We start from the raw sequence: 26,445 nt of genomic DNA, 5'->3' as shown, positions 1-26,445 counted from the left end.
TTTTTTTTTTTTTTTTTTTTTAAATAATTTTTGCTTGTGGTCCTTGTTTAAAAAAATTCTACCAGGTTTTTTTTTATTTTTGAGATGGAATCTTGCTCTGTTGCCCAGGCTGCAATGGTGTGATCTCGGCTCACTGCAACCTCCACCTTCCAGGTTCAAGCAATTCTCCTGCCTCAGCCTCCCAAGTAGCTGGGACTATAGGCGTGCACCACCATGCCTGGCTAATTTTTTGTTTTAGTAGAGATAGGGTTTCACCATGCAGGCCAGGCTGGTCTCGAACTCCTGACCTCGTGATCTGCCCACCTCGGCCTCCCAAAGTGCTGGGATTACAGGCGTGAGCCACCGTGTCCGGCCCCTAATTTTTGCATTTTTAGTAGAGATGGGTTTCACCATGTTGGCAAGGCTGGTCTCGAACTCTTGACCTCAAAGGATCCGCCTGCCTCAGCCTCCCAAAGTGCTGGGATTACAGGCATGAGTCACCGTGCCCAGCCATAAACATGTATTAAAACAACCACTGAAGCACCCGTTAGTGTTTGTCACGTGCTAAGTGATTTACATGCAAAAATTTTGTCTGAAACACACAACCATAGTATAGGTTAGGTATTACCATTGTTACCCTACTTAATGAATAAGAAATCTGAGGCTTAGAAAGGGCAGGCAGCTGTCTGAGGGGAACAGATATAAAGTCAGCAGGACTCATAGGCAGGTTGTTCAGACCCCAGAATCTCTGCTGCCATTCCTGAGACAATCAGGACACATCCTGGAGAGGACCAGGCTGGACACGCTAAGTGCCCTAAGAACTCAGAACCAGGGAAAGGGCACAGTGCTGTGGATGGTCCCAAGTGGCAGGCCAAGGCGGAGTCAGAGTAAGTGAAGAGGCACAGATGAGGGGCTGCCTGACTGGAAGTCCTGTGGTTAGAGGAGGAGGGAGAAGATCCAGAGGGTGGGGCAGGGGTGCAAATGTGCACACACACAAAGGTTCTTGCCCGGAGGTGTGCCATGAGGAATGTGGTGCTGTCCCGGATCAGCACAAGTGAACAAGGAAGGCCAGGCAGGAGGTCCTATCTCCAGCCAGGTGGAACAGGGTGGGAACAGAGGGAGCAGAGAGAGAAGAGTGAGCAGGAGAGGCTGTGATGAACCTGTTCCTCACCAGCAAAGCCATCTCTGTCTTGTGGCTGGCGGGGACTTTCTCCTGGGCACCTTGGTAAAAGACTAGTGATTAGTTAGTTACAAGCTAAGCTGGGCTGAGAGTGGATGTAAAGGCCCCAAATTAGCTGTTACCTTCTCTGGGAACTAGTACAAAGTGAGCTTTTCATCTGCTGAAATGCTGTTTATGAGGCAGTAAAATCCAGAGCCAAGAGGCATGAATGTATCCTGGTTAGGGTAATACTCTCCTGGGCAAGCAGCTGTGTGAAAAAATGCTCAGGAAAACCATCTAAAAAGATAGACAGGCTGCATTGGCCGGGAATCGAACCCGGGCCTCCCGCGTGGCAGGCGAGAATTCTACCACTGAACCACCAATGCTCCAGCTGGCAGAAATGTTTTTAGTTGAGGCCACGACCCACAGGATGGAGTGGTTCCTTTCCAGCGGGCTCGACTTCTTGCCACAGAAGCAGAAAGGTGGCAGGGGCTGTTGGGTTCTAATTTAAAGGAATAGGCACTGCCTTTTTTTTTTTTTTTTTAAATTCAGATATAATTCATATAAGATTTCACATAACAAAAAATTCACCATTTTCCAGTGTTCAACTAGGTATAGCACATTTACGAAGCTGTGTACCCATCACCTCTATTTAATTCTAGAACATCTCCATCACCCCAAAAAGAAACCAGGCATCTGTGAGTAGCCAGTCCCAATTCTCCTTTTCTTTAAACCCAGGCAACTGTTACTCTATCTTCTGACTATGACTGAAGAGGCACTGTGAACTTCAAACAGAGCAGAAGGGGAAGCTGTGTAAGTTCTATGATCTTAACTATGTATATATACTAAAAACTGGAAAAAATACGGTAAAATTTGAATACTCATTGCCTGTTGGGGATAGTCTTGTTTCTTTGCATTTTTCTCTCCTTTCCAAATTTTCTAAAATGAGAATTAGAAAACAAAAATCACACACTCATATTTCAGTGAGAGGTCATAAAATATGTATCCCCGAGTCTTCCAGTTTCTCCCAGTAAAAAAGCTCCTCCCTTTGAAGGCCTGCACTAGCTTCTCTCTCCAAGTTAACTTACTTCTCCAAGTTTTCTTTTTCCAGGAGCTGCCAAAAAGCTTGCAGCTGCTGCATTGGCCGGGAATCGAACCCGGGCCTCCCGCGTGGCAGGCGAGAATTCTACCACTGAACCACCAATGCTCCAGCTGAGTGCTGTTCTGCCTCCAGCTGTTTTGTTGCTCTGGCTCACAGTTGTGCTGGCACAGCTGTAACCTGACACCTGAGATGGGTCCAGCATGGACGGCTGCTGAATTTTACCAGCCAAACCCACGGGAGGAGGTGGGGCATGCATGCCTGACATTCTGCTCAGCTGTACAAAAGAAAAGTACATGAATGGCAATGGGAGAATTCTCAGCAATTCTTTTGGCTCCTGTGGGCAGGTTCCAGACCTTACTCTGTTATCCTTAAAGATCTAAGTAGGTTATACCTCAGTTTATTCTCTGGCTGCTTCGGCAAAGGAGGACATCACCCCAAAGCTGATCAGTGACCTCTTGGTGAGGACAGAGACCCACGAAATATGAAAGCATCAGGGTTCCAGATAACATCTGGAGTCAAATTCCAGATGCCAGTCGGCATAAATGTGTTTTTGTTTTGTTTTGTTTTGAGACAGGGTGTTTCTCTGTTGCCTGGGTTAGAATACAGTGGTGTGATCATAGCTCACTGCAACCTCTGCCTCCTGGGCTCCTGGGCTCAAGTGATCCTCCCACTTCAGCCTCCTGAGGAGCTGGGACTATAGGCACGCACCACCACACCCGGCTAATTTTTTAATATTTTTTTTTTAGAGATGAGGTTTTGCCATGTTGCCCAGGCTGGTCTCAAACTCCTGAGTTCATGCAGATTGCCTCAGACTCCCAAAGTACTGGGATTACCCAGCCTAGTCATAAACGCGGTTTCTTATAATGTGGTTTTCTTTACCTTACAGGTAAACAAGAAAATTACGTTAGAGGAGTCTGAAAGGAGGGCAGAGCAATTTCACTTTTTAAAGGCACTTATTTGGGCAATAGAATTTTCAAGTACAGAATCAATCGAAGCTAGAGTTTTCTTAACCCTCCCACCCTGAGAATGACCCGCATGGTAAAGGCAGCCAGGCTTCTGGGTGGCTGGATGTCTACGGCCAAGAATCAAGTGCTGAATCCTGGTACTCCTCCCATACATCAAACCTTCCTGCCCTGAAAACTATTTCCTATAGCTGAACCCAGGAAAAAGATGAAGTAAAGGCTTCATGGTCTTTGAGGCAGTAACGGTTAAGATCATGGCTGCTGGAGACAGCCTGCCTGGGTTCCAATCTGGTTCCAGCCTTCACTAGCTGCGTGTGTGTGGCCATGCTGCTCAGCTTCCCCGTGTCCTGTCTGCAGAATGGGGGAGAACCACCGCTGCCACTGCGCTGGGTTGCTGCTACAATTATGTGAGTGACATATTATATATGTCCTGGTTGCTTAAGTGAGGCTCCAAGGCAAGTCCCATGACTTCTGGCTTCCCGGGCCCCCAACAGGAGGTGAGGGGTAGGGGTGGAGTCTACTCACCACTGGCTGTGCCCTCCTGCTTTGGCAGGGCATCGTCAGGGGCGGGCTCTGCCTGCCTCTGCCCGGGTCTCAGCTCATCCGGCTCGTCGTCCTCGGGGGTGACCAGCTTCATCAGGCTCTGGTTGCACACGTTGGCCACCTCTTTGATGCCTGAGTCCACTGATGTAAGGAGCGTCATCTGGTTTGGATGCCTATCCCTCCAAATCTCTTGCTGAAATGCGATTCCCAGTGTTGGAAGTGGTGCCTGGTGGGAGTGGTTTGGGTCATGGGGGTGGATCCCTCACGAATGGCTTGGTGCCCTCCCCATGGTACTGAGTGAGTTGGGTGAGTTCTCCCTCTATTATTAGTCGCGTGGGGGCTGGTTCTTTCAAAGAACCTCCCACCCCTCTTGCTCCCTCTCTTGCCATATGACCTGCTGGCTTCCCCTCCGCCTCTGCCATGACTAAAAGCTTCCTGAGGCCTCATCAGAAGCCAAGCAGATGCTGGCACCATGCCTCCTGTACAGTCTGCAGAACCAGGAGCTGAAGGAACCCCTTTTCTTTATAAATTACCCAGCCTCACGTATTCCTTTATAGCAACACAAAATGGGTTAATATAGAGTGGTCCCAGCCAGAGGCGGCTTCTCTGAACCTGGTATTCCTGGTCTGGAGCTCAGTCGTCTCAGGGCTACGTTAGGCAGACAGGCTGTCCGAACTGAGTCCCTGCTCTCCTTGCCATACTGGTGCCCCTGTGAAATGTGCCTATTTCTTCTCTTAGGACCCCTTCCTAAACCCTCCCACCAATGGGATTTCCTCAGCCCAAGGTCGGGCAGTGTGAGCTCAGAGGGTTGGAACTTTGGGGCCCGGGAAAGCTGCTCCAGATCTGCAAGTAACCAGGCAAGGTTCAACCCCAGGTCCCCGGCTTTCTCAATCCATGTTTGGCTCCACCTCTTTTTCCCAAGCTGCTAGGGACTATGGAAGTGTGATGGATCCTAAGAGAGCCCCCAGCCCCCAGTGCAGGGTCCCTCAACTTCATAATCCCTTTGGGGCTTCTCTCAATTCTTCTCTCCCAGAGCAAAGGATACTTTTCTTGCGGTCATCGTAGGCCAGGCAGGGCAAGACAGCAGTCAGGATCCCAGAGGAGTAGGGCAGCATGACGCGGCCCGCCAGCTGGATGAACTCCCGCATCCAGCACATGGCTGTCAGCTGGATGAGGTCATCTGGAAGGGGAATCAGGGGGTTCAGAGAGGCCAGCACGCGCAACTCGAGTGCTCCCTCCCACTGACCATACACATGGGATGGGGCTGGCGGCCTGTGGAACCCGAGCGCTTGACGGCTTCCAGCCTCACCAATACTCTACTACCTATGTGCTTTGCCTTCCGAAGGTGGAGACACAGGCTGGGACAGAGCTACAATCCTGTGCTAGACTGTAAGGGCAGCTGCATCCCTGACCCTCTGCACTGGGACTCTGCTCCTCCTCTCATCAAGAAGTGGAATTATCTTCTTCAGCCCTTGAATCTGGGTTGGCCTTGCTTCTTTGGCCAATGGGATGTGGTGGAAGTGATGATGTGGCTGGTTCAAGCCTAGGCCTCAACAGTCCTTGCTCACTTCTACTGTCTGTCTTGGAATCCCACTGATGCCATATGAGCATGCCCAGGCTAGCCTGCTGGACGATGAGACACGTGCTGTCCCCATGGTCCCAGCATACCATGAGCCAGACAACTGCCAGACATGAGCGAAGCCACTGCGGCCCATTCACTCCAGCAACCCTACAGTTAAAGCAGGTACTTGATTGAGCCCAGCCAAGCCTGGCCCAAGTGAGTGGAACCACTCAGGTGACCCACAGACTCATGGTAAGTGACTGTTGTTTTAGGGAATGACGTTTTGTGGTGGTTCGATACTCAGCAGAAATGAACAGATACATAATCCCAAGCTCCAAGCATTTCAAGTCACAGGGCTAAGGCCAAGTTCGCCAGCAAGGAAACCTCCAGATCTTACTTCACAGAGGCCACACACACCAGGTGAAAGGACCTCTGTGCCTCTGTGGTGACAGAACCCAGACCTCCCTCTGAGAGACCTGGCGCTCCACCTCTCCCAGGGCCTGGTGTCACACTGGCTAACACTCTTTCTAGGAATCTCTCCTACCCCCTCACTGAAGCTGAGATGGTGAAAGGTGCTTCTGCGGAGGTGGCAGTGGCAGTGGCAGTGGCAGCCGTGGCTGTGGGCCCTCCCCCCACACTCACCCGTGGTCTGGCAGTGGATCACCAGGATGTTGGCCATCTCAGCAAACTTCACACTGGAGGGGTTCTTCTTAATTTCTTTTAAGAATTCTCCAAGAACAACCTCACACCTATAAACAAGAACAGGAAAGTGGAAACAGCAAGAGTCAGCCAGGGCTGGAGAAGCCTCAACCAGCCCCATTTCCGTGCTGGGTCAGCCACCCAGAGGGCGGCTTGGCTTCTGGACCTGTCACGTGATCATTTTCAGATGCTGGGGGTTGATGGGCTCTTGGCTCCTCAAAGTGGGAAGCACAAGAGCCAGGAAAAAGCGCTAACTTCCTGCCCTCCTGCTGCTGTCTGTGGGCATGAAGTGCACGGGCACAGCCAGGGGTGGCAGCAGGTAGCAGCTTCCTGCCCCTCACTCCACTCACATTTTGCGAATCTCTTTGCCATTGTCGCCCAGGATCTGGAAGAGTCCATCCAGGATCTCCGGCAGGTAATCCAGCAGGTTAATGTCTGGCACCGACTCCAGAACCAGGATCTGACCAGGGGAAGGAAACAGGAAGGGAAGTCACACTAGCTCCAGAACCCTGTCTCCCGCTCACCAAAGCCTCTGGGACTGGGCCGTGGGAAGGGGACCCTGCTGAGGCCGCATTGCCCTGCAGTGCAGGCGTCCCATGGGGGAGGAGGGTGCTGGCAGGGACAGCCAGCATTTTTTGTTAAATGTGCAGGGGAATGGTAATTTGACTCTAAGGAAATTCGGATGCTCAGGGGAGAAGGGGATGGATGGGGAAGGACAGACAAGGCTAGAAAAAGTGAGATTGCTGAAAGTAGCACTGCTGGCTTTAAAGAGAAACCCGGGTGTTTTCTGGGACAAGGAAAGAAGTGAACCCCCTTCAGGGACAACAAGAACTGGACCCCTTTAGGGCCAACATGGTGGGTTTCGGGGGCAAAGCTGAATGAGGCGTTTTTGAATTACCAGGTGTTAATGGCTATTCGAGGGAGAGCATAGCCAAAGGACCTTACAAGAGTGTGCTAGGGAGCAGATTTTCCAAACTGGAGGCTGGAGAAACGGTGTCCGGTCAGGCCTTACCCAGGAGATGATGAACTGCCGGGCATACTGGTTGTTGGAGTAAATCCTCTCTCGCAACAAGGGGATGAAGCTTACCAGGTCAAACTTGTTGCTCTCAGTCACGATGTCCTGTGGATCGGAGGAAAGTGAGCTGCCGAGAGCCTGAGACCAGGGCTGCCTGACCTCGCTGAATCACTGGCCCAGGGCTGGCCCCAGCGCTCAGGCGGCCACCGAGGAAAACGACAGATTCCGAGCTAGGCCTAAGAGGTCTCTGGAGTATTCATCCTGTCCCAGTCCACGGGACACGCAAAATGGGTAGATTGAAAGCAGGAATCAAAGTAGAGAGAACCAATTGAATGGCAAGACCCTACTCTCTGTGGTCTGGATGGAATGCCCAGGCCCCTGCTGTCAGAGCCAGGGTGGTGTGGAAAGTGATAGGCAAGCTTCTTTGCTTTAGGTGGCGGCAACAAAAGGGGACATTTCAGGTGATGGCACAGTTCTGTATTTGATAGTGGTGATCGAGCTCTATATTCTTGTCATAGAACTGCACACCAGGGAGTACATGTAAATTTAAAATATATTTTAAATTCAAGAAGAACATTCCCAATGACAGAATTTCTAAGCTGTACAGACAGATGGCAGAAATAGATTATAGAAATAAAAGTGGGGACGAAGTACAAATACCTTTAAAAGGCGGTCTAGGAGCTCAGATCCGCTTTTCACATTGGGGTCTGGGTCAGCCGCCAGCTGCAAGAGGCACAGAGAGGGGAGGGACACAGAGGCGAGGGTCACGGTCGGATGCAACACCAGGTATTTTCTGCAAACCCGCAGCCGGGGCCTTGGTGCAGCCCGGAACATCCAGCAGGCCCCCCTCTCAGCGAACACATTTGAGAAGGGCTGGGAAAGTGGGAGTGGGGACAGTGGAGTCGGCCGATGAGCAGATTCAGGAAATACCCTTCTGTTCAGGTGCTTCTCCTATGACCCGCTGGGGTTCCTTTTCCCTGTCGTGACTGGGTCACGGGACCGCTTCCCGTCAGCCTTCCCCAGGGGTTTCCAATCTTAAAGCGCTGGGTCCTCGTTCCACTCCTGGAGGAGGGGACAGGGTAGCTGCGAGGCTGATACTCTAGAAACTTCCATGGCATTCTGCAGGGGCAGCAGCATTGCAGGGCTGCTCCGCGCCTGGGAGGAGAACTCCACCAGGCTGCGAGAGGCATGGAGGAGAGCATGAGCTTTCTCTGGGGCACTTATGAGCTAGACTAAGCGTGGCCCTCCCTACAGGCGAAGCATGGTCTGGGTGACGGCTTCAGCATCATCTCCTTCTACCAGGGAGGCGAGTGTTTCACAGACTATCAGTTTCTCCCCTCTACTGTGTGACAGACTGATACTTACATCAAATGCCATCAAAATGAATTAAAAGAGAAATGAAAAAAGGTATAAACGCAAATCCATTAAAAATGATTAGATTCAATAGACAATAAGTGTCCCTTGCAGCCACATGCTTGTTTCCTCTGCCTGCATCTGGGAAAAGGGGTCCAGTGTTCCAGAAGGTCAAGTGAAGTGGGTGAACCAAGCGCAGCCCAGCGAGGAGGAGGAGGAGGGCGGTTACCTTGCTCAGCCCGTCAAAGAGAACGTTGAAGTGAGGCAGCACAGCGCCCCGGGCCACCTTGACGATGTTGTAGAGGGCCTCGCAGGCATAGTAGCGCAGCCTGCTGTCTGCATCATTGAAGCAGGTCAGCACTGGCTCGATCAGCTCCTTCAGGTAGAGTCCTGAGTCCTGCGAGGGGGCAGGAGGAATAGAAGACAGATCAGAATGGGTCGGAGCCCAGGCCCTGCAGCCTGCAGTGCCAGCTGACATCCCACCTCCCTTGGAGGTGCTCAGGCCTTTGTGCCAGAGCTGGGCTCAAAGACCCTTCCCAAGTCTGCTACCCAGGAGAGGGCCCACGCCTAGGGGACCAGGCTGCCAGGCCGCAAAGCCAGACTTGCTGGTCTCAGGTGTGGACAGAGTGGTAATAAAACACAGGTCTGCAATGCCCTGCTGGGTCTTGAGAGGGAGGGCATCTGGATGGCTTGGTTAGCGTCAAGGCCAGGACTGGTATGTCTGTTCCTTGAGTGAAAGGCCCACCTTGCCCAGTGCGATGGAGCAGGCGGCCAGGCCGATGAGGCCCCCTTTCCGGCTGTGGGGGTGCTGAGACAGGGCAAACTCCTGGGACAGGGTCTGGATCACATGCTTGATTTGCACGGTATTGTTCTGGGCCACGAACTCCCGGACCAGCCTGGAGAGAGAGGAGAGAGGGGCTGTGGAAATCAGGCTACCTCTGCTGTGGCCTCCAGGGCCTGGGGCTGCAATGAGGAAGGGAGATGACCTGTTTGGAAAGAGGAATTGGGAGGTGGGCGTCTCAGGGCAGGTCTCAGTTCTGTTGCTGGCTGAGCCATGGTTGTTTCCCTATTCTGGGTCTCAGTTTCCCTTTGTATACAATGGAATAAGGAACAGTGGTGCTAGCTCACTTCTGGGAATCTCAGAGAATGCAAATGAATGTGTCATTGGGACCAAAAAAGTACAATGCATCATCAGTTGATCAACTGTCTTTATTCAACACTTACTCAGCTTTCCATCCGTGCATCTCAGAAACCCTCTGCGTCTGAGCTACTATTTCTAGGGACGTTGCTGGGACACAGGCCCCAGCGTAATGGGTAAGATCCACGTGCAAACAAATAGTTGTAGCAAAGTGGCGCCAGTGATATCACAGAAGCAAGAAAATGCAATGAGCTCCGTCTCCTCGGGCCGTCCGGGAGGGCTACAGGGAGATGCCAGTTGAGTCAGATCTTAAAAACAGTAACAGGCACTTTCCAGGTAAAGAAAGGAAGGCAGGGCACCTCGGGCATAGGGAAGAACCAGGCCAAGGCCACACAAGCTGACATGGCATATCTGGGACGGGACGAGGGTTCCAGCGTGTGGAAGGAGTGGCTAGAGACAGGTACAGAAACGATGAGCTGGTGGAAGTTTTCCAGCAAGGGACGACACGCTCAGTCCCATGTTCCAACTGGACATCTCCGGTGGTGGCTTGGAGAAGCAGGGCTGGGGCAGGCATGGGTTTGATGGGAGACTGATGCTGGGGACGTTCAGGAGAGCACTGTAGCTATGGGGTAAGGAGGTCCTGAAATGTGACTGAGGCAGTCAGAAAGAGCAGTGGGGAATGTTTCTAGAATTAAACGGAAAAGCATTAATAGCTGATACAAGAGGGGAGAGGAGGGTAGGGTAGACGGTGTCCCCAAGGTGTCTCCCTGGGCAGTGACGCTGGCGGGGAGAGGAGCAGGTCGGAGGGAGGCTGCCTTTGTGGGAGGGAGCGGCTGCTGGTCACCCAGGGAGGATGACTCCCCAGGCAGGCCCTGCCCCGAGTGCTGGAGCTGAGGGAGGCCTGACCCCACGATAGACTAGTCTGTTTTCAGAGCCCCATGGATACGAAGGCCAGGCCTCTGCCCTCCCAAAGCTCACAGCATCTCTGGGGCGACAGGTCTCACATGGCATGTGGTGGCAGGATGCCCCAGATCACTGATGTAGAAGAGGCAGCTGGGGTGGTCAGGGAAGTTTGCCTGGAAGTGGGATGGAGCTGGATCTTGAAGGAGGCAGAAGGGAAAGAAACGGGCCTTCCTGGCAGAAGGAGTCCTGTTAGCAGAGGTGAGGATGCGGAAGTAGGCACCCTTGTCCGGGGCCCCAGAGAACAGAACAGCAGCGGGATGGGCTGCTGGTGGTAACCTGGGAATCCCCAGTTAGAAGAACAGATTTCATGTACCAGGAGCTGGGCATATGAAAGGCTGTCTTAAGGAGCCTGGAGAAGCTTGCGAGATGACAGGAGGCATGAGGGATGACACTGGTGGAGCCACTGAAGCTGGAAAAACGGCAGTCTAGAGACTTCAGACTTGAAAAAGCAACTGCAGGCACTCTCCCTCCTTGCTTTGCATCCAATCATGGCAGTTATCTTGCTCACCTGTTCCACAAATGGGGTCTCAAGTTGACTTGAAGAATTTTAAGAATAATCATGTCCAAAAGGTGTCCATTAGTCTGTGTGGTTCCAGCTCAGGCACTTTCTACTAATCAGAGCTAGGACTTTCTAGTAAGTAAAACCAAATGTGCTGTCCTGTGAGACAGTGAGCACTCCTGCAAAAAGGCTGTTCAAAGAGGGACCGGGCAGTGGTTTGGTAAAGATTTAATACAGCCAATCACATGGAGCACCCATCATGCACCAGGCACTGTTCACACAAGAGGTGACAAAATAGGTCTCGCTCTGGGCTGGTGGACGTTGGAGAGGAGATGGGTGCTTCAGGAAGGAGCTGTACAAGTGGCCTGTGAGTTGCCTCTTGCTTTGATCTTTATGGGGATGGGACTGTGGATAAACCCACGGCCTCTGGACAGAAGGTGAACTCCAGTTCATAGGCCCCAACTCTCAAAACAGTGTACTAAGGCGGGGCAAGGATGGTTCTACATCAACTTGTCTGGTCTCCTAAACTGGACAAACCAGCCAGGTGAGACCCAATCATCTGTCAGAGTGTCTAAGTATTGACAGAGACAGCCCCTTGCCAAATGCCCTGCAGATGCTCTAACAAACAGCTGGAGCATTGGTGGTTCAGTGGTAGAATTCTCGCCTGCCACGCGGGAGGCCCGGGTTCGATTCCCGGCCAATGCAATGCAGTGTTGCTTTTTCTGCCTTTTCCTGGCCAGTTTTCCTCACAGAGACATCCTGCTAGAGGAGCCAGTCAGTCTCTCCAACTACACGAGACGTGCAGCAGCCAAGGGTGCCCACAAATCTGGAACCACACTTCCCTGCTACATGTGCACATGCGAGCTGCTGGGTTCTCCAGAGAAGTACACTCTATGGCTGTGGAGCCATGAACTTGATGCCTGCACCTTAAGGGGACTCCTGTTGTGTTGTCCTCAGCCTTGGCCAGTCTTCCACAGGAAGCTGGCATGAAACCTGAGAACAGTAACATAGTTTAACACAAGACTAAAGGCAGAATGTGGTGGGAGGACTCAAACATCAGAGGGGAAAAAGTCCCCCAAAGTTTTAATATACTTTTGCTACCAAGAAAGACTCAAGCTTTGGTTTCTGTTGCAAGGTCTGAAGGCAAATCAACTGGACACGCACACGTACACCCTCCTGCTTCCTGCCTTCTCCCTCCTTTTCTGCAGCCTGAGCGCTCCATTCCTGCAACTGTGCTGATGTGGCAGCATCAGAGACTGGCTTCATATTCTATGAATCAACTTACATGCAAGGAGGCACAGGAATGGGGTTAAAGGGAGGTGCACACACAGCTGCTAACATCTGGGTATTGGTGGTTCAGTGGTAGAATTCTCGCCTACCACGCGGGAGGCCCGGGTTCGTTTCCCGGCCAATGCAGCAGCAGAGCTTTTATTAATCCTAAGAGACTGAATTTGGGCTTTCACACTGCCTAAAGAATTTATAAATCCACTCTGAGAACTGAGAATGACTTGTTTCTAGTTGGATTTCAAATGCCTTTGATGAAAACACTTATTTTCCTAAATTGTGCAAAGATCTAGAACCTGGTCTCCTTGTTCTTGAAGAGTCCAGGATGTGGGATGCACCAAGGCCCGCTAGAGCCGCTGTGCCTCCCCACGCCTGGCCAGACAGCCTGCCCAGGAAGCCAGGACATGTTTCCGCTTGGTACAAGTTACAGCGCCACTAGGAGTGGGAGTGGGGACATCCTCGAGGCTTCAGCAAAGGGTCCAAAGGAAAGCCAACCGGCACGGCAGCGCAGGCCACCCTGAAGCCACCTCCTCTCCTGTCTCCCTGTTTCAGGTCACAAACATTCCCCGAGCAACTGGAGAGGGGACTCCTGTGTGGCAGCCAGTGGATGAGAGCTATTCCCTGCCCCCAAGGAGCTCTCTGCCAGGGTGGGAAGAGGGCTTAAGGAATACTGTGCAAACAGAAAAAACACTTGGTCAGAAGAGTATGAGGTGAGCCGGGGCAGGCTGGAAAGACAGCGATCGGTGTCTGCCAGGCAGGGATGTACTAGGGCTCTATAAGGGTCAGCATTGTAGATGGGTTTTGAAGGATGAGTAGGTGTTCGTTCTGGAGCTGGTGAGGATGAGGCTGAACAAAGGCTCAGAAGAAAGAGAAGCAGACATTTGATTTGGCAGAAACAAAAGCCACAGGTGACAGGGTTGGAAAAGTTACTCCCAGTCATGCAGCGAGGGACCCTGGACACTTGGCAAAGGGACTGGCATTTAGCTCCGGTGGATGTGAGGAGCTACAGAAGGCCATGAGCTCTCGAGTGGTGTGAACTTGAGGAAGGGCAGTCTGCACCAGCGGGTGGTATGGGTCTAAATGGCATGTAGGAAGCTTTGAAGTGTATGAGGAAAGTGGCTCTGATGTCGGCGTGACAGCCTGCAAGAGTAACAGGGCCTCCTGAGGGAGGAGACGGGAAAGGTGGATTTCTGTGCTCAGCATTCCCTCCCCACCCCTCATCTTCACAAAGAGCAAATGTGTCCCTGCTTGGCACCAGCCGGAAGGCCTCCCCCACCTGAGTCCCACTAGGACTCAATTCAGAGCACCCCAGGCCACTACAAAAACGACAGCCCATTCAGGCCCCGTGGCCCCAGGAACTCCAAGTTTCTACTGTCTCCACCCCTGCACTTAAGGGTAGAATATTCTTCATCTCCAGGAAAACAGGCGTCAGGCAGACAATGGCTGGAGGGAAACCCATGGAACCTGTCCTCACCAGTATGTCAGCCTGGAGAGCACCGGGTCTGGGGTCAACCCTGGGCCACTGGCAGGAAGAATCTGTTCCACGAATCAAGCCCACCCTCCTTATCTGACACTTGGGGCAAGCAAAACAGGGACAGGCCGACCTCTGCAGCCTTCCTGCCGGGCTCCCAGCACAGGCTTCTACTCCCGCCAGGCCTGCCTTCTTACTGCGCCCTGCCTGGCCCACTGCTGCACCTCCCATCTACCCACTCTCTAGAAAAGCTCCTGGTCCCTTCTACATTCTACCCAGCCCTCAAAGCTCAGCTCAAATCCAACCCCCCGCCTTTCCTGATGACCCCACGAAGTGAGTGCAGAAGGACTCAGGACCCCTCATTCTGTGCCCAGCAAACGTGCTGTGGAATGTCAGCAGGTAAATTCCTTCTAATTCCTTCTCATGCGTGATTCCTACCTCCACAACCTTTTTTTTTCTCCTTTGAGACAGAGTCTCGCTCTGTGGCCCAGGCTGGAGTGCAGTGGCGTGATATCAGCTCACTGCAGCCTCTGCCTCTTGGGTTCAAGCAATCCTCCTGCCTCAGCCTCCTGAGTAGCTGGAATCACAGGCGCCTGCCATCATGCCTGGCTAATTTTTTCTATTTTTAGTAGAGATGGGGTTTCACCATGTTGGCCAGGCTAGTCTCAAGCTCCTGGCCTCTAGTGATCCATCCACCTTGGCCTCCGGAAGTGCTGGGATTACAGGCGTGAGCCACCATGCCTGCCCCTCCACAACTTCTTGAAAAAGTACTTGAGGACTGGCACTATGCATCTGCATCTCTAGCACTAGGCCTCTCTCCGAGTCCAGAACTTTGCGTGCAGTAGGTGGGTAAACACTTGTCAAGACTGGCAGGGGTGACAGGCAGCTTGAGCTGCAGGGAAAACCTGGGGCAAAACCCCACACTGCCACATTGGTGACATGGGAGTGCTTTGCAAACCCAAACCTAACCTGCGGGTTAATCAATATCGCATTTGGATGGTCCTCGCCCTCTTCTCTTATAGTCCAGGTTAGCAGGACCAAAAGGCACTATTACTAGGACCCGAAAATGCACACCAAGAAGGGCTCTGGTCACGAGGGCTGTGGCTAGTGGTCGGGGAAAGGTGCACAGGCTTGGATGATGCCTGAAGGGCAGCTGAAGGCGTGCTCTAACCCCTCACTAGGTGCTCCAGAACTGCCCTAGTCAGCCTGCCTGTGGTGTGGTCTCTACTTCACAAGGCAAGTGCAGAGACAAAAAAAGCAACTACAAGGGGAAGCAGAGTAAGCGAAGTTGAAAACCTGGGCATTCCCAGTTCCAGGTTTAGTGTCTCTTCAAAAGACCACACTATCCCTCCTTTCATCTACAGGTTGCCAGCCAGAGGTGGGGGTTCTGAGGCTGAACTAGCTTTGAAGTTAGTATCTGGCCCAGAAACTCTCACGATCACAAATCCCCGGAGACCTTCACTAATGTGAAGGTCATGGACATTGCTGTCTTACACACCAGAGGACAGAATCCACTTCTGCCTGGTTTCCTCCAAAAAGTTCTGAAGAACCCTGGCTGCAGAGGTATCCTCTAGACACTGCTCAGAGCCTGGGTTCTCAGCTGGCCAGTGGCATTGCAGGATGGCAGGAACAACCATGCCCCAGAAGATACAAGCCCCAAGCGGGGCTAGCGTCAAGCTCTTGACGCCACCCTCCATCTCTCAAAGACTGCCACACCGACTACCCACTCCCCGATAGGAGACGCAGCCACGGACGGTGCAAGACACACCTGGACTTTCACGAGCCACGGGAGAGCCTGGGGCCACCCCACACAGCCACAGGACCCCTTAGCTTAACTCTGTACCACAGAACGGTGACGGTCACAGGAGACTGTCACCGGTCATACGAGGACGATTGAGTTGACCACTTCCTAAGCACTCATACTCTGCTGAGTATTCCAGGGGCCAATTATTCCTTAGGACACCTCCTTCTGTAGCTATTATTATTTCACTCCCATCTTCCGGATCTGAAACAGTCATAGAGAAATCAAGCCCCTTTCCTAGGGTCACGGAAGGTCTGAACCCTTGACTTCTACCAAGTCCATATCCTTTCAACTATGTCACAGTCCCTCCCTCCCATCTCCCTAAGCCACTTCAGCTGCAAACCAATTGTACCGAATTACAGATGGCAATTCCCTTGTGCAGAACTAAGGCACCCAAGAGAAATGTAGCTTTCTCTACACACTTCCCCACAGTGCTCGGTCATCGTCAAGGCATTCCTCCCACACACAGGGAGTACAGATGAGGCGCCTACTTGAGATGTTTTGAAATGAGGCTCTAGCGCTGGTCTTCTGTGAACGTAGGAAGAGAGTAAGTAACCATCAGCTGAGCACTTACTACTTGCCAGGCAATGTGCTGCATGCTTTACACACAGGGTCTAATTGAAACCTTAAAAGTACCATTATACCCATTTCACAGTCTGTAGAAACTGAGGCTCAGAGAAGTAAGAAACATACACAAAGTCATGCAAGTTGTAGATGATGGATTTTAAAATCCAATCTAGGCTTTTCTAACCCCAAGATCTAAAATGTCATCCATTATGTTACACTAGCCCCTCCCCAAACAGCACAGCTACTACCAGTTGGGTGCCCACTGTGTGCCAGGCACGTTGCATTTGTGATTTTGTTTAACTGCAATCCCATGCCATTTGGTGATGGCCCCATGTCCCAACCTCTGTCCTAGGTGGCAGGGGTTTTAGCCACTGAACTCAGGTTCCCATGTGTTCAGAGGGAATATCCTCAGCTGCAGGTGGGTTGATCATGACAATGACTTCAGAGGGCTTTTAGAGAATTAGATAATCACATTTTGTGCTCTGTACTGCACATGTTCAAGTAACAGTATTAGTGCAAAGTCAGAATCAGAGACAAGCTGTGATCTTATACACACCACACGAGGTTGTGTTCATTCCATAAACGTCGGCTGGGCACCCACTATGCTCCTGGCTCCAAGATGGATGTAAAGATAAACCCACAGGTGACATTTATTCCTGTGATGTGAAACTTTCCGCATGGACTTGGGGCTGCTGCCTTTTTCCCCCCGCAAGTCTAACCATCCATCCCAGTTCTCGCTGCAACACACCACACTCAGATGGCATATCCAGGCAGCAGCGTCCTGAAGAGGATCTGGGTCAACATCTCGGCCAGTTGCTTTGCCGAGTGTTTAAGTAATTTGGTTTCCACTTGTTAACCAGTCTCCAAAACTGAATGGGAAAGCGGAACATGTGTCCCTGAGGAAGGGCTCACGACCTTCTGAAAAGGCCTAGGAATGAACTGGTAAGAAATGAGCAGATACGATGTAGGAATGAGCATGTACTGAGCATACAGTGGATCCAACCAGTGGAAAAAACCACAAAGGAGAAGCAAGAGTTGGTGACAGCAGGAGGCTTGTTGCGATCTCGGGTGATAGTAGTTGTGACCACTGAATAACTGCTTCCCTCAGACTGTAACAAAACAGCACTAATTTAAAAATTGGGACACAATTCACACACCATAAATTCACTATTTTAGAGTGCAGGTGTCAGCAGTCTTTTGTATATTCACAAAGTTGTGCAACCATCACCACCATCAATTGTAGAACATTTTTTTTACCATCCCCAAAAGAAACCCTGCACCCACTGGCAGTCACTCCCCATTCCCCCAAATCTCTTCCCCCAAGCCCTAGGCAACCCCGAGTCTACTTTCTGTTTCTACAGATTTGCCCATTCTGGCCATTTTATATAAATAGAATCATACAATATGTGGCCTTCTACGGTTGGCTTCTTTCACTTAGCATAATGTTTTCAAGGGGCCTTTTTTTTTTAGATAAGAAAACTGAGGCAGAGAGAAGTTAAACCAGAGATCTCCCAAGTCTATAAGATAATCCAGAAACCTGAATTTCACTGTGAAATTTCTCAATTTAAAATACTTTGTGATTCAGGCCAAACCAAACAGGTCTGTGTGTAGGTCACAGCTCCTAGGGGCCAGCCTGTGACCCCGGGATTAAACAATTTAAACAGGGTCCTACTGCTGATAAACAGCCAAGCTAGGTGGAATTCTGACCTGCACTCCAAAAATTACCTTGAGTCACTGGGTAATAAAAACAGTTATGTGTCATATAAGGACATTTTGGTCAACAACAGACTGCATATTCCACAGTGGTCCCGTAAGATGATAATATTGTATTTTTACTATACTATTTCTATGTTCAGATATACTGGGGTACACACATACCACTGTGTTACAATTGCCTAAGTACTCAGCAGTCACATGCTGTGCAGGTTTGTAGACTAGGGACAATAGGCTCGACCATACAGCCTAGTGTGTGGCAGGCTGCACCATCTAGGTTTGTGTGAGTAACTCTATGTTGTTCACACAATGATGAAATTGCCCAACACCATACTTCTCAGAATGCATCCCTCTGAAGCAACACAGGACTCTGGCACCTTCCCCACAGAGGTGGTAGGCTCCAAAGAACCAGGTCAACCTTTACCTGTTCAACTTTCACCTGTTCACAGAGCTCCAGGGACTCGCCTCCCCCACAGCCAGCAGGCAGGGAGGCATGATTCAGGAGCTCTGCTCCAAGCAGCCCTCCCTGGGGCTTTGGGCTCTCAGGGGGCATGGCCTGGGCCACCTAGCAGGGCATGTACGTATGCTGGCTTTTGAACTCCAAGTTCAAAGACAAGATCAGGTGCATTCAGGGAGGTAGGACCACAGACGGAACTCAAAGCTCAGGACCACTAGAGACGTGACCATGAGTGGTGCTGTCTCTCCCAGCCAGCAGTGAGACAGTGGGGGCCCTGCCTCCACGACGCCTTGCAAAGCGAGCACCCACCACACTGATCTGAGTGTCTGCTAGCATTTCTCCCCAACGTCAGACTCTTCTGGGAAGACAGCCTAGCATCTTCCCACCCTTTTCATTACGACTGATCAATGACTATATTAAAACTGAAAACCACAAAACCTGCAACAGCCATGATAAAAATCCTAACCTGACTGCCTTATCTTATAGGAAATTGTGTGGTCCTGTGGGAATAAGAAGGTAGGGGCAAAAGTTCTCCAGGACTTTGCACAACTGTCTCCCAACATTTAGCCAGTTAGTGTGGTCACTTAACACCACACTGGTGGTCTCAAGATTCTGGATCCGGGGGTCCTTCAGTTAAGGCAAGCATCCATCTCTCTGCATTTTTAGTGCCTGAGAGGCCTGTCATCATGATACAATCCCCTCTTATTAGTGGTTTTAACTCCTCACTGGAACACCATAGGCAGGACTGGCTCTGTCACCCGAGCTCTGGAGAACTCAAAGTGGCAGCTAAAACCACTGTGGAGAATTTCAAGTATGAAATTCCTTTTATTCTAAGTATGACCCCTTTTTGGTAGGGAAAACCAGTCATGCGGTGGGAACGTCTTCTGAGACACATGAACCTGAGTTTTCTAGCTAGGTTCTAGCTATGAAACCATGGGAAGATTACTTAACCTCAGCGAGCATGTTTCCTCACCTGTGAAACGGTGTAACACCACCACGTTCACAGGGCACCCATGCAAAATAAATGAGATGAGGGGTATACGATGGCCAAATAAAAGGAAGCTTTTCTATATTCTCCCAACCATCCAAAATGGGGCAGACAGCACTTTATATACGTGCACTCTCAGGCTTCACTATGATCACTGTGATAGTCTGAACAGTCCCTCAACCCCCAGATTCATATACTGAAGTTCTGATGCACAATGTGATTGGATTTGGAGAGAGGGCCTATAAGGAAGTAATTAAGGTTAAAAGAGGTCGTAAGGGTGGGGCCCTTGATTCCATAGGATCAGTGTCCTCATAGGAGGAGACACCAGGCTGGGGCAGTGGCTCATGCCTGTAATCTCAGCGATTGCTTGAGGCCAGGAGTTCAAGACTAGCCGGGTATGGGGGTGTGTGCCTGTAGTCCCAGCTACTTGGGAGGCTGAGGTGGGAGAATAGCTTAAGCCCAGTTCAAGGCCGTGGTGGGCTATGATTGCACCACTGCACTCCAGCCTAGGTGACGGGGTGAGACCCTGTCTCCAAAAGAAAAAAAAAAAAGAGAGAGAGAGAGACATTAGAGCTACCACCTCACCCTCCCTATCCAAAAGAAGAGGTCAAGTGAACACACATCACCCATGTGAGAAGGCAGTTGCCTAGAAGCTAAAAGAAGCCTCAGGATGAAACCTACCTTACAGGCATCCTGCTCTTGGATTTCCCAGCCCCCAGAACTGTAAGAAATACATTTCTGTTGTTTAAACCATCTAGTCTGTGGTATTTTGCTATGGCAGCTCCAGTAGACTAATACAACTTATTCTATCCTCTGGAGCTTTAATCAAACCTTACCATGATGGCTGCCCTCAGGCCAACAAAGACGCTGCGGGTTAACTATTTGATCTGGGAAAGCCAGGGGCAAACCTGATGAGCGGTTAGTGCTTCAGCCTTCTACTAACACCTGCCAAGTGCTGGCAAGCACTGAGCTTACAAAGATGATATGAAGGCATGGATCCTGCAGGAAGCTCACAGTCTGGCCAGGGTGGTAGATTTAGAACAATGACAGTAGAGTTGTACTCGTTTTCTATTTGCTACAGTAATAATTACCACAAACTTAGTGGCTTAGAATAATATAAATTGGTCAGGCATCCTGGCTCATGCCTGTAATCCCAGCACTTTGGGAGGCTGAGTGAGAGGCTTGTTTCAGCCTAGAAGTTCAAGACCAGCCTGGGCAACATAGTGAGAACTAACCTCTATAGAAGAAATTAAAAAATTAAAAAAATTCACAAACAACGCATGTATTACTATGGGTCTTACTGAGCTAAAACCAAGATGTTGGCAGGCTATGTTATTTTCTGGAACTCTAGGGGAAAATCCATTTTCTTGCCAGCTTCTAGAGGCTGCCAGCATTCCTTGGCTGGTGGTTCCCTTCCATCTTCAAAGCCAGTGATGACAGGGTAAGTTTTCTCACATCACATCACTCTGACACTGACTCTCCTGGTTAGGGTTACATCGGGCCCACCTCGATAATCCAGGATAATCTCTCTATTTTAAGGTTAGTGAGTAGCAATCTTAATTCCCCCTTGCCATGTAACATAACATATTCACAGCCTCCAGGGATTAGCATGGGGCAAATATGGGAGGCTATCATTCCCCCTACCAAAAAGTGGTAAGAGCAGTACTGACAGATGACAACTATGTGATATACATATGTTAGAAATAATTAGGGCAATTATATAACAATTCTCTCTCTCTATATATATAGTTTATAACAATTGCAATGTGCCCAGTACTACACTAAGTACTTGATATGGTTGGATCTGTGTCCCCACCAAATCTCTTGTTGAACTGGTGTTTCCAGTGTTGGAGATGGGGCCTGGTGGGAGGTGGCTGGATCATAGGGGTGGATTTCTCCCGTGATGACGAATGGCCTAGCACCATCTTCTTGGTGCTGTTCTTGTGACAGTGAGTGTGTTCTCAAGAGAGCTGGTTGTTTAAAAGTGTGCAGCACCTCCCTGCTCCATCTCTTTTGCTCCTGCTTCTGCTCCCGCCATGTGAGACGCCTTGCTCCCTCTTTGCTCTCCATCACGACTGGAAGCATCCTGAGGCCCCAGAAGCAGAAGCTGCGATGCTTCCTATATAGCTTGCAGAACCGTGAGCCAAATAAAACTCTTTTTTCATAAATTACCCAGTCTCAGGTATTTGTTTATAGCAGCACAAGAACAGACTAATAGAGCACTTTACAACATTAGCTCAAACAACTCTATGCATATTATTATTATTCTCATTTTACAGATGAAGAAATGGAAGCACAGAGGTTAATTAGTTTGCTCAGGGTCACCTAGCGAGTAAATGGGAGCCTGGACCCCAGTTCCACAGCCTGCTCTTAAACACCATGCCACGCAGCCTCTCAGGAAATAGGGTATCTTAAAGGGGCCACTTACCTAAGAACAGGACTAAGCACTTTTATTTAGGAAGCACATGAACTGACTCATTTACACTACACAGATAACTGCCAATATTCGGACTCTTCTTTTATTGGGCATCTGCAGTCTGATTAATGAGAGATTAATTAATAGTCTGTGTTTGTTGCGGGTCACTTTGACCAGGCCAAATGAAGAATATATTAAAACATACAATATCCTATGTGTACCTGACACAGAGAAAGTGCTCAGACACGCAAAATGCTGGTGAAGCACAGATAAATCAGTATCTGTCTCCAAGCAATTTGTGAAACACACATTCTGAGGAAGGCATCAAACTAACCAGCCATTCTTCATTCTAAGCACGACTGGAGAAGGCTGGAAACAGATGAGCGGGTCTTTGAGGCTAGTGCTTCTCAAACTTTAATGTGCACACAGATCACCCAGGGATCTTGTTAAAATGCAGATTCTGATTCCATAGGTCTGGAGAACCTCTAACAAGCTCCCAGATGATCCTGATGCTGCTGTCTGTAGGTCATGCTTTTGAGCAGCAAGGTCCTGAGCCTGCAATGTTATTTTTCCACCGAAAATGTATGGTCATTCATTTATTTGGACACCAACTGTCAAGTGCTGCCAGGCTAGGTGCTAAGGATAAATAAAACAGACACATAAACAGAACTCTCTGCTCTTAAGGAGTTCACAGTCCAGTTAAGGCACTGGTGAATTTCTCTAAATTCCACAAATCAAGGGCGATGTCCAATACAAAATGAACTCTATCAAAGACAAAACCCTTACAGAACTGTCTGCAGAGTGAGAACAGATACACAGGTTGTGCTGGAAGCAACAATAATATTAAGATGAACACCTCTCTCTTCAAGGACTCAACAGATGACTCAAGCTATAATAAAACCAGATATTCCCGAGAAGCAGAGTGGGTGAGGGACAAAACTAGGTGTCAAGGCAACTTCAAAGCCAACAAAACCCCATGGACACGGAACCATGTCTATATATCATCTCTGGATCCCTCTATTCAGTATGGCAATGTGCAGTAAGACTTGCTAGCATTCGTGACAGTCAGGTATAAACAAAAAGCTATATAAAAAGAGCAGTCAAGAAAGTGGTGTCCCATGAGAGAAGCAGCTAGATGGCTGTGGACATATTGAGCATGAGAGCTGAATGGAGGCGGGGCGGGGGGTTTCTTATCAAGGTCCAAATCCTTTAGTCGAGGAGGAAACTAAAATCCAAAGCAACACTTGGATTACAAGCAGCAGTTCTCAACTGGGGCAATTTTGCTCCTTCGGGGGACATTTGGCAATGTCTGAAGACATTTTTGATTGTTACAACAGATGAAGTGCTACTGGCACCCAGTGAAAAGAGGTCAGAGACGCTGCTAAAAATCTTGCAAGACACAGGACAGCCCACTACAACCAAAAATCATCTGTTCCAAAATGTGAATGGTGCAGACGCTGAGAAACCCTGAGTTAAGGAATTTGCCCCAGGTTAAAGAATGAATGTCACACCATAGAACAGATTAGAGCAGTTCAACAGAGCATTCTGCAATGATGGAAACAGTCTATAATCTGTGCTGCCCAATATAGTAGCCAATAGCTACACGTGGCTATTGAACACTTGAAATATGGGTAGTGTGACTGAGAAACTAAAGTTTAATCTTTAATAATTTAAATTTATAATAGCTACACATGGCCAACGGCTACTCTACTGGACAGAACAGAACTACAATCTACCTTTTCTGCCTCCCAGACTGGTATTCTTCCAGTTTCACAGCCTGCTTCTTTCCACTTTTCTGAAATCACCCACTCACTTGACTTTAACACTAAGATTTGACTGGGAGAAAACCACCAAAAGTAAAATAATATTGCAGTTAAAAACCAAAACCAAAACCAAAAAACTTAATAAAACATCCCCAGTTAAACTTTCGTTGTTTTGTACATTGGGAAATAAAGAAAAGATCGCTGTTACACATGCATGTAACAAGACTGCGGAAGCAAGAAAGGTCAAATTATTTCTACTTCCATTTGCAGGGAAGGGTGTTATAACACAGATAAAACAAACAACTCTCTGAGCATTGAGATCACTAGGTTTCCGACCTGATTTCTCTACTTGGTCACTAACAGTCTCCTTCACTTCTCAGAAGCTGGGTAAGAAACCAGGCTGGTCAGCATCACCTACAAATTCTCCGGCTTCTGACTTCTCTCCCACCACAGAGACAACTCTCTGATTTGCTGGTTTGGGTGGCACCGCACCGAAGACTCACTTTGTGCCATGCACTGTGCAAAGCACTACCCATACATGATGTCACTTCACTCTCACTGCAGCCCTTTGTGGCACCGGGAGGTTAAAAAGCTGGGACCGAATTACACAGCCAGTCAGGAGTAAACGGGGGACTGCTAGATATGGCTCCCAATCTGCTCTTAATCACTACGCTAAGGTAAGGGCCTAAAACCTGGGAAAATAACCCTGGCTAGGAAGGCGTGAGGAGTCCCCCTGAGGAGCAGAGCAGTCAGGGGCTGCATAGCCAGGGAGGGGTCCTTGCGGCTCTTACTTCTCGATCTCCAGCGCTGCCACCTTCCGCTTTTCGTACAGCTTGTCATTGAGGGCGCGCACGATGTTAGGCGTGAGCGGCGCGAAATCCTTCTCGGGGTTCATGGTGGCAGCTCGGGGAGCCTCGCGACTCCTTAGCCCGCGGCTGCCGGGGCCGCGCCGGGGCCAGGGGAGTCTGCGGCTCCGTTCTGCCCCCGGCGCCGGCGCATGGACCACGCCGCTCCGGGCTTGCCTGCCACGCTCCGCCGCCTCGCCCTGGAACCCGGGCCCGGACCCTGCTCCAGCACACCTGACCCTGGCCGCCTAACAACTCTCGCCCGGTACCAGCGGTACTCACGGGACAGCGGCCATGTTACTCGGGTCACATGACTCTCTAACACTTCCGCTTTCCGCCCCGAGGACCCGCCCCTCGCCAGCCACGCCCCCACCGCGGCCCTCAGGTGGATTAGCCACGCCCTCGCAAGGCTCCACCTACACCGCGCACGCCATCCCGCTGCGCGCCAGGTAGCTGGAGTGTGATTTCAGACGTGCTTTAATGGGTGTGTAGCTCAACTGATGGCACATGCTAGGCTTCTGTAGACGTTCATAAGACCGAATGGGTTCTTGGAGTCTGATTCACTTAACATAATTTATTCAATACTCACCGAATTCACTAGTTCATTCAGTACTTGGCCACTTACCAATTTCCTAGATGCAGATGTTTCCCTAACTGCAGTAACACTGTCATCACTTTCACCATATTCTAGCCACTCGTATTATCTATTCAATATTTTCCTCAAATCAACTCACTTAAATACTTTAAATCTCTTTCAGTTTTGCTTGTGCCCTAAAATCATGAGTTTGAATAGGTATATTTTTTCTAAGACACATCAAAGTAAATTCTCAATTAAAAATGGCACTACCCGTCTACCACCTAAGATCTCAGGTACCAACAGTGTCTGTCACCCACCATTTGGGACTTGGGGTGTATTTACCATGCTCTGATGCCTAGGAGGGCTGGTTACAGACAGACTGGCCCCAGATCTGCTGAGTGCAGGTCTCTAGATGGGTTTCCTGGAAAGCAGCCCCTTCAGATGCTTTGGGAATCACATTACATGGTGGAACAGAAATCCCAACTACGTGGCAAAATATTTAAAAGCAATTTATGGCCGGAGTGTGGTAAATATGCAGTAATAGGGAGGTGTGTCAGCCTTTCTTCTCATAAGCTTTCAGAGTGAACAGGGACTTAGGACAAGGGCTAGATTACAGTGGAGCTCAAAGAATATCAAATACAAACAGTTTCAGAATGCATGGTGATACTTTTCTTTAATGAATGAAAAATGCATACGTTGGCCTTATAACAACCTTGAAAATGGAGTATTATCCTCAACTTATAGATCAGAAACAAGGACACAATGGATGAAGGGTAAAGGTAGGCAGAATTATAGGATGACCTCCAATATTCCCACCCCTTTGTGTACATGCCCTGTATTATCCCCTCTTTCAGTGTGAACAAGACTTGTAAATATGATGGGCTATGCATCACTCACATGATTATATTATGTAAAATCACAGAAGAAATTTTGCAGATGTAATTAAGGTCCCTAATCAGCTGACATTTAATTAATAAAAAGAGAGATTAACTTGGGTGGGCCTGACTGAATCAACTGAGTACTTAAAAGAGATTAGAAGAAGTTTGAAGTGGAAGAGAGACTCTCCTGTAAGGACTTCAGTCATATGGCCACAAGGAAATGAATTTTGCCAACACATTGAGGGTCCTTGGAAGCAGATCTTTCCCTAGTTGAGCCTCCTGATGAGGATGCAGCAGGCCAGCCCCTTGATTTCAGCCTTGTGGAACCCTGAGCTGAGAATCTAATTCACACTGGTCTCTCAACCCATGGACACTGTGAGATAATACATTTGTGTTGTTTTGCTCTCCTGGTTTTGTGGTAATTTGTTATGCAGCCATAGAAAATGAATACAAAGGCTAATCCAAAACTCTGCAAGTCATGGAGATACCATGTCTAGAAAAATCCATAAAAAATGTATTTTCCTATACTGGTGGGGTTTTCACAGCTGTTAAAACCTTTGCTGACACAATCCTATGAATGAAGGTAGGTGTGCTAACAAGTAGTAGTAGTACTGCCAAAGACATCTCCAAATGTCTTGCAAAGTTTGGTTTTAGGATTTTGATGATGGTTGATGCAAAACACTGAAAAAACGTAAATCAATGGGAATGATTT

At 49.5% G+C, this 26,445-nt stretch overlaps 1 protein-coding gene and 4 non-coding genes across 5 annotated transcripts in view; 2 read left to right on the top strand and 3 right to left on the bottom strand.

Moving 5' to 3' along the window:
- The window catches only part of VAC14 (Vac14 homolog (S. cerevisiae)), a 140,335-nt gene extending 115,738 nt beyond the window's left edge, over positions 1-24,597 (bottom strand). The window contains exons 1-9 of the mRNA XM_011976768.1: positions 24,225-24,597; positions 9,119-9,269; positions 8,603-8,770; positions 7,681-7,743; positions 7,018-7,125; positions 6,356-6,465; positions 5,949-6,055; positions 4,791-4,925; positions 3,728-3,877 (exon numbers count right to left, since the gene is read on the bottom strand). Of these exons, the coding sequence (XP_011832158.1) occupies positions 3,728-3,877; positions 4,791-4,925; positions 5,949-6,055; positions 6,356-6,465; positions 7,018-7,125; positions 7,681-7,743; positions 8,603-8,770; positions 9,119-9,269; positions 24,225-24,328 (1,096 nt within the window). The 5' untranslated portion in view covers positions 24,329-24,597. The remainder of the gene's footprint in view (positions 1-3,727; positions 3,878-4,790; positions 4,926-5,948; positions 6,056-6,355; positions 6,466-7,017; positions 7,126-7,680; positions 7,744-8,602; positions 8,771-9,118; positions 9,270-24,224) is intronic.
- Positions 1,454-1,524, bottom strand: TRNAG-GCC. The gene has a single exon. It is a non-coding gene; the product is annotated as a tRNA-Gly (tRNA).
- Positions 2,275-2,345, bottom strand: TRNAG-GCC. Its single transcript has one exon. It is a non-coding gene; the product is annotated as a tRNA-Gly (tRNA).
- On the top strand, positions 11,608-11,678 carry TRNAG-GCC. Its single transcript has one exon. It is a non-coding gene; the product is annotated as a tRNA-Gly (tRNA).
- TRNAG-ACC lies at positions 12,319-12,389 on the top strand. The gene has a single exon. It is a non-coding gene; the product is annotated as a tRNA-Gly (tRNA).
- Positions 24,598-26,445: the final 1,848 nt, after the last annotated feature.

The sequence above is a fragment of the Mandrillus leucophaeus genome, unplaced genomic scaffold (assembly GCF_000951045.1).
Source record: "Mandrillus leucophaeus isolate KB7577 unplaced genomic scaffold, Mleu.le_1.0 Scaffold17, whole genome shotgun sequence".
Classification (NCBI taxonomy): domain Eukaryota; kingdom Metazoa; phylum Chordata; class Mammalia; order Primates; family Cercopithecidae; genus Mandrillus; species Mandrillus leucophaeus.
This window is presented reverse-complemented; position numbering and strand designations above follow the sequence as displayed.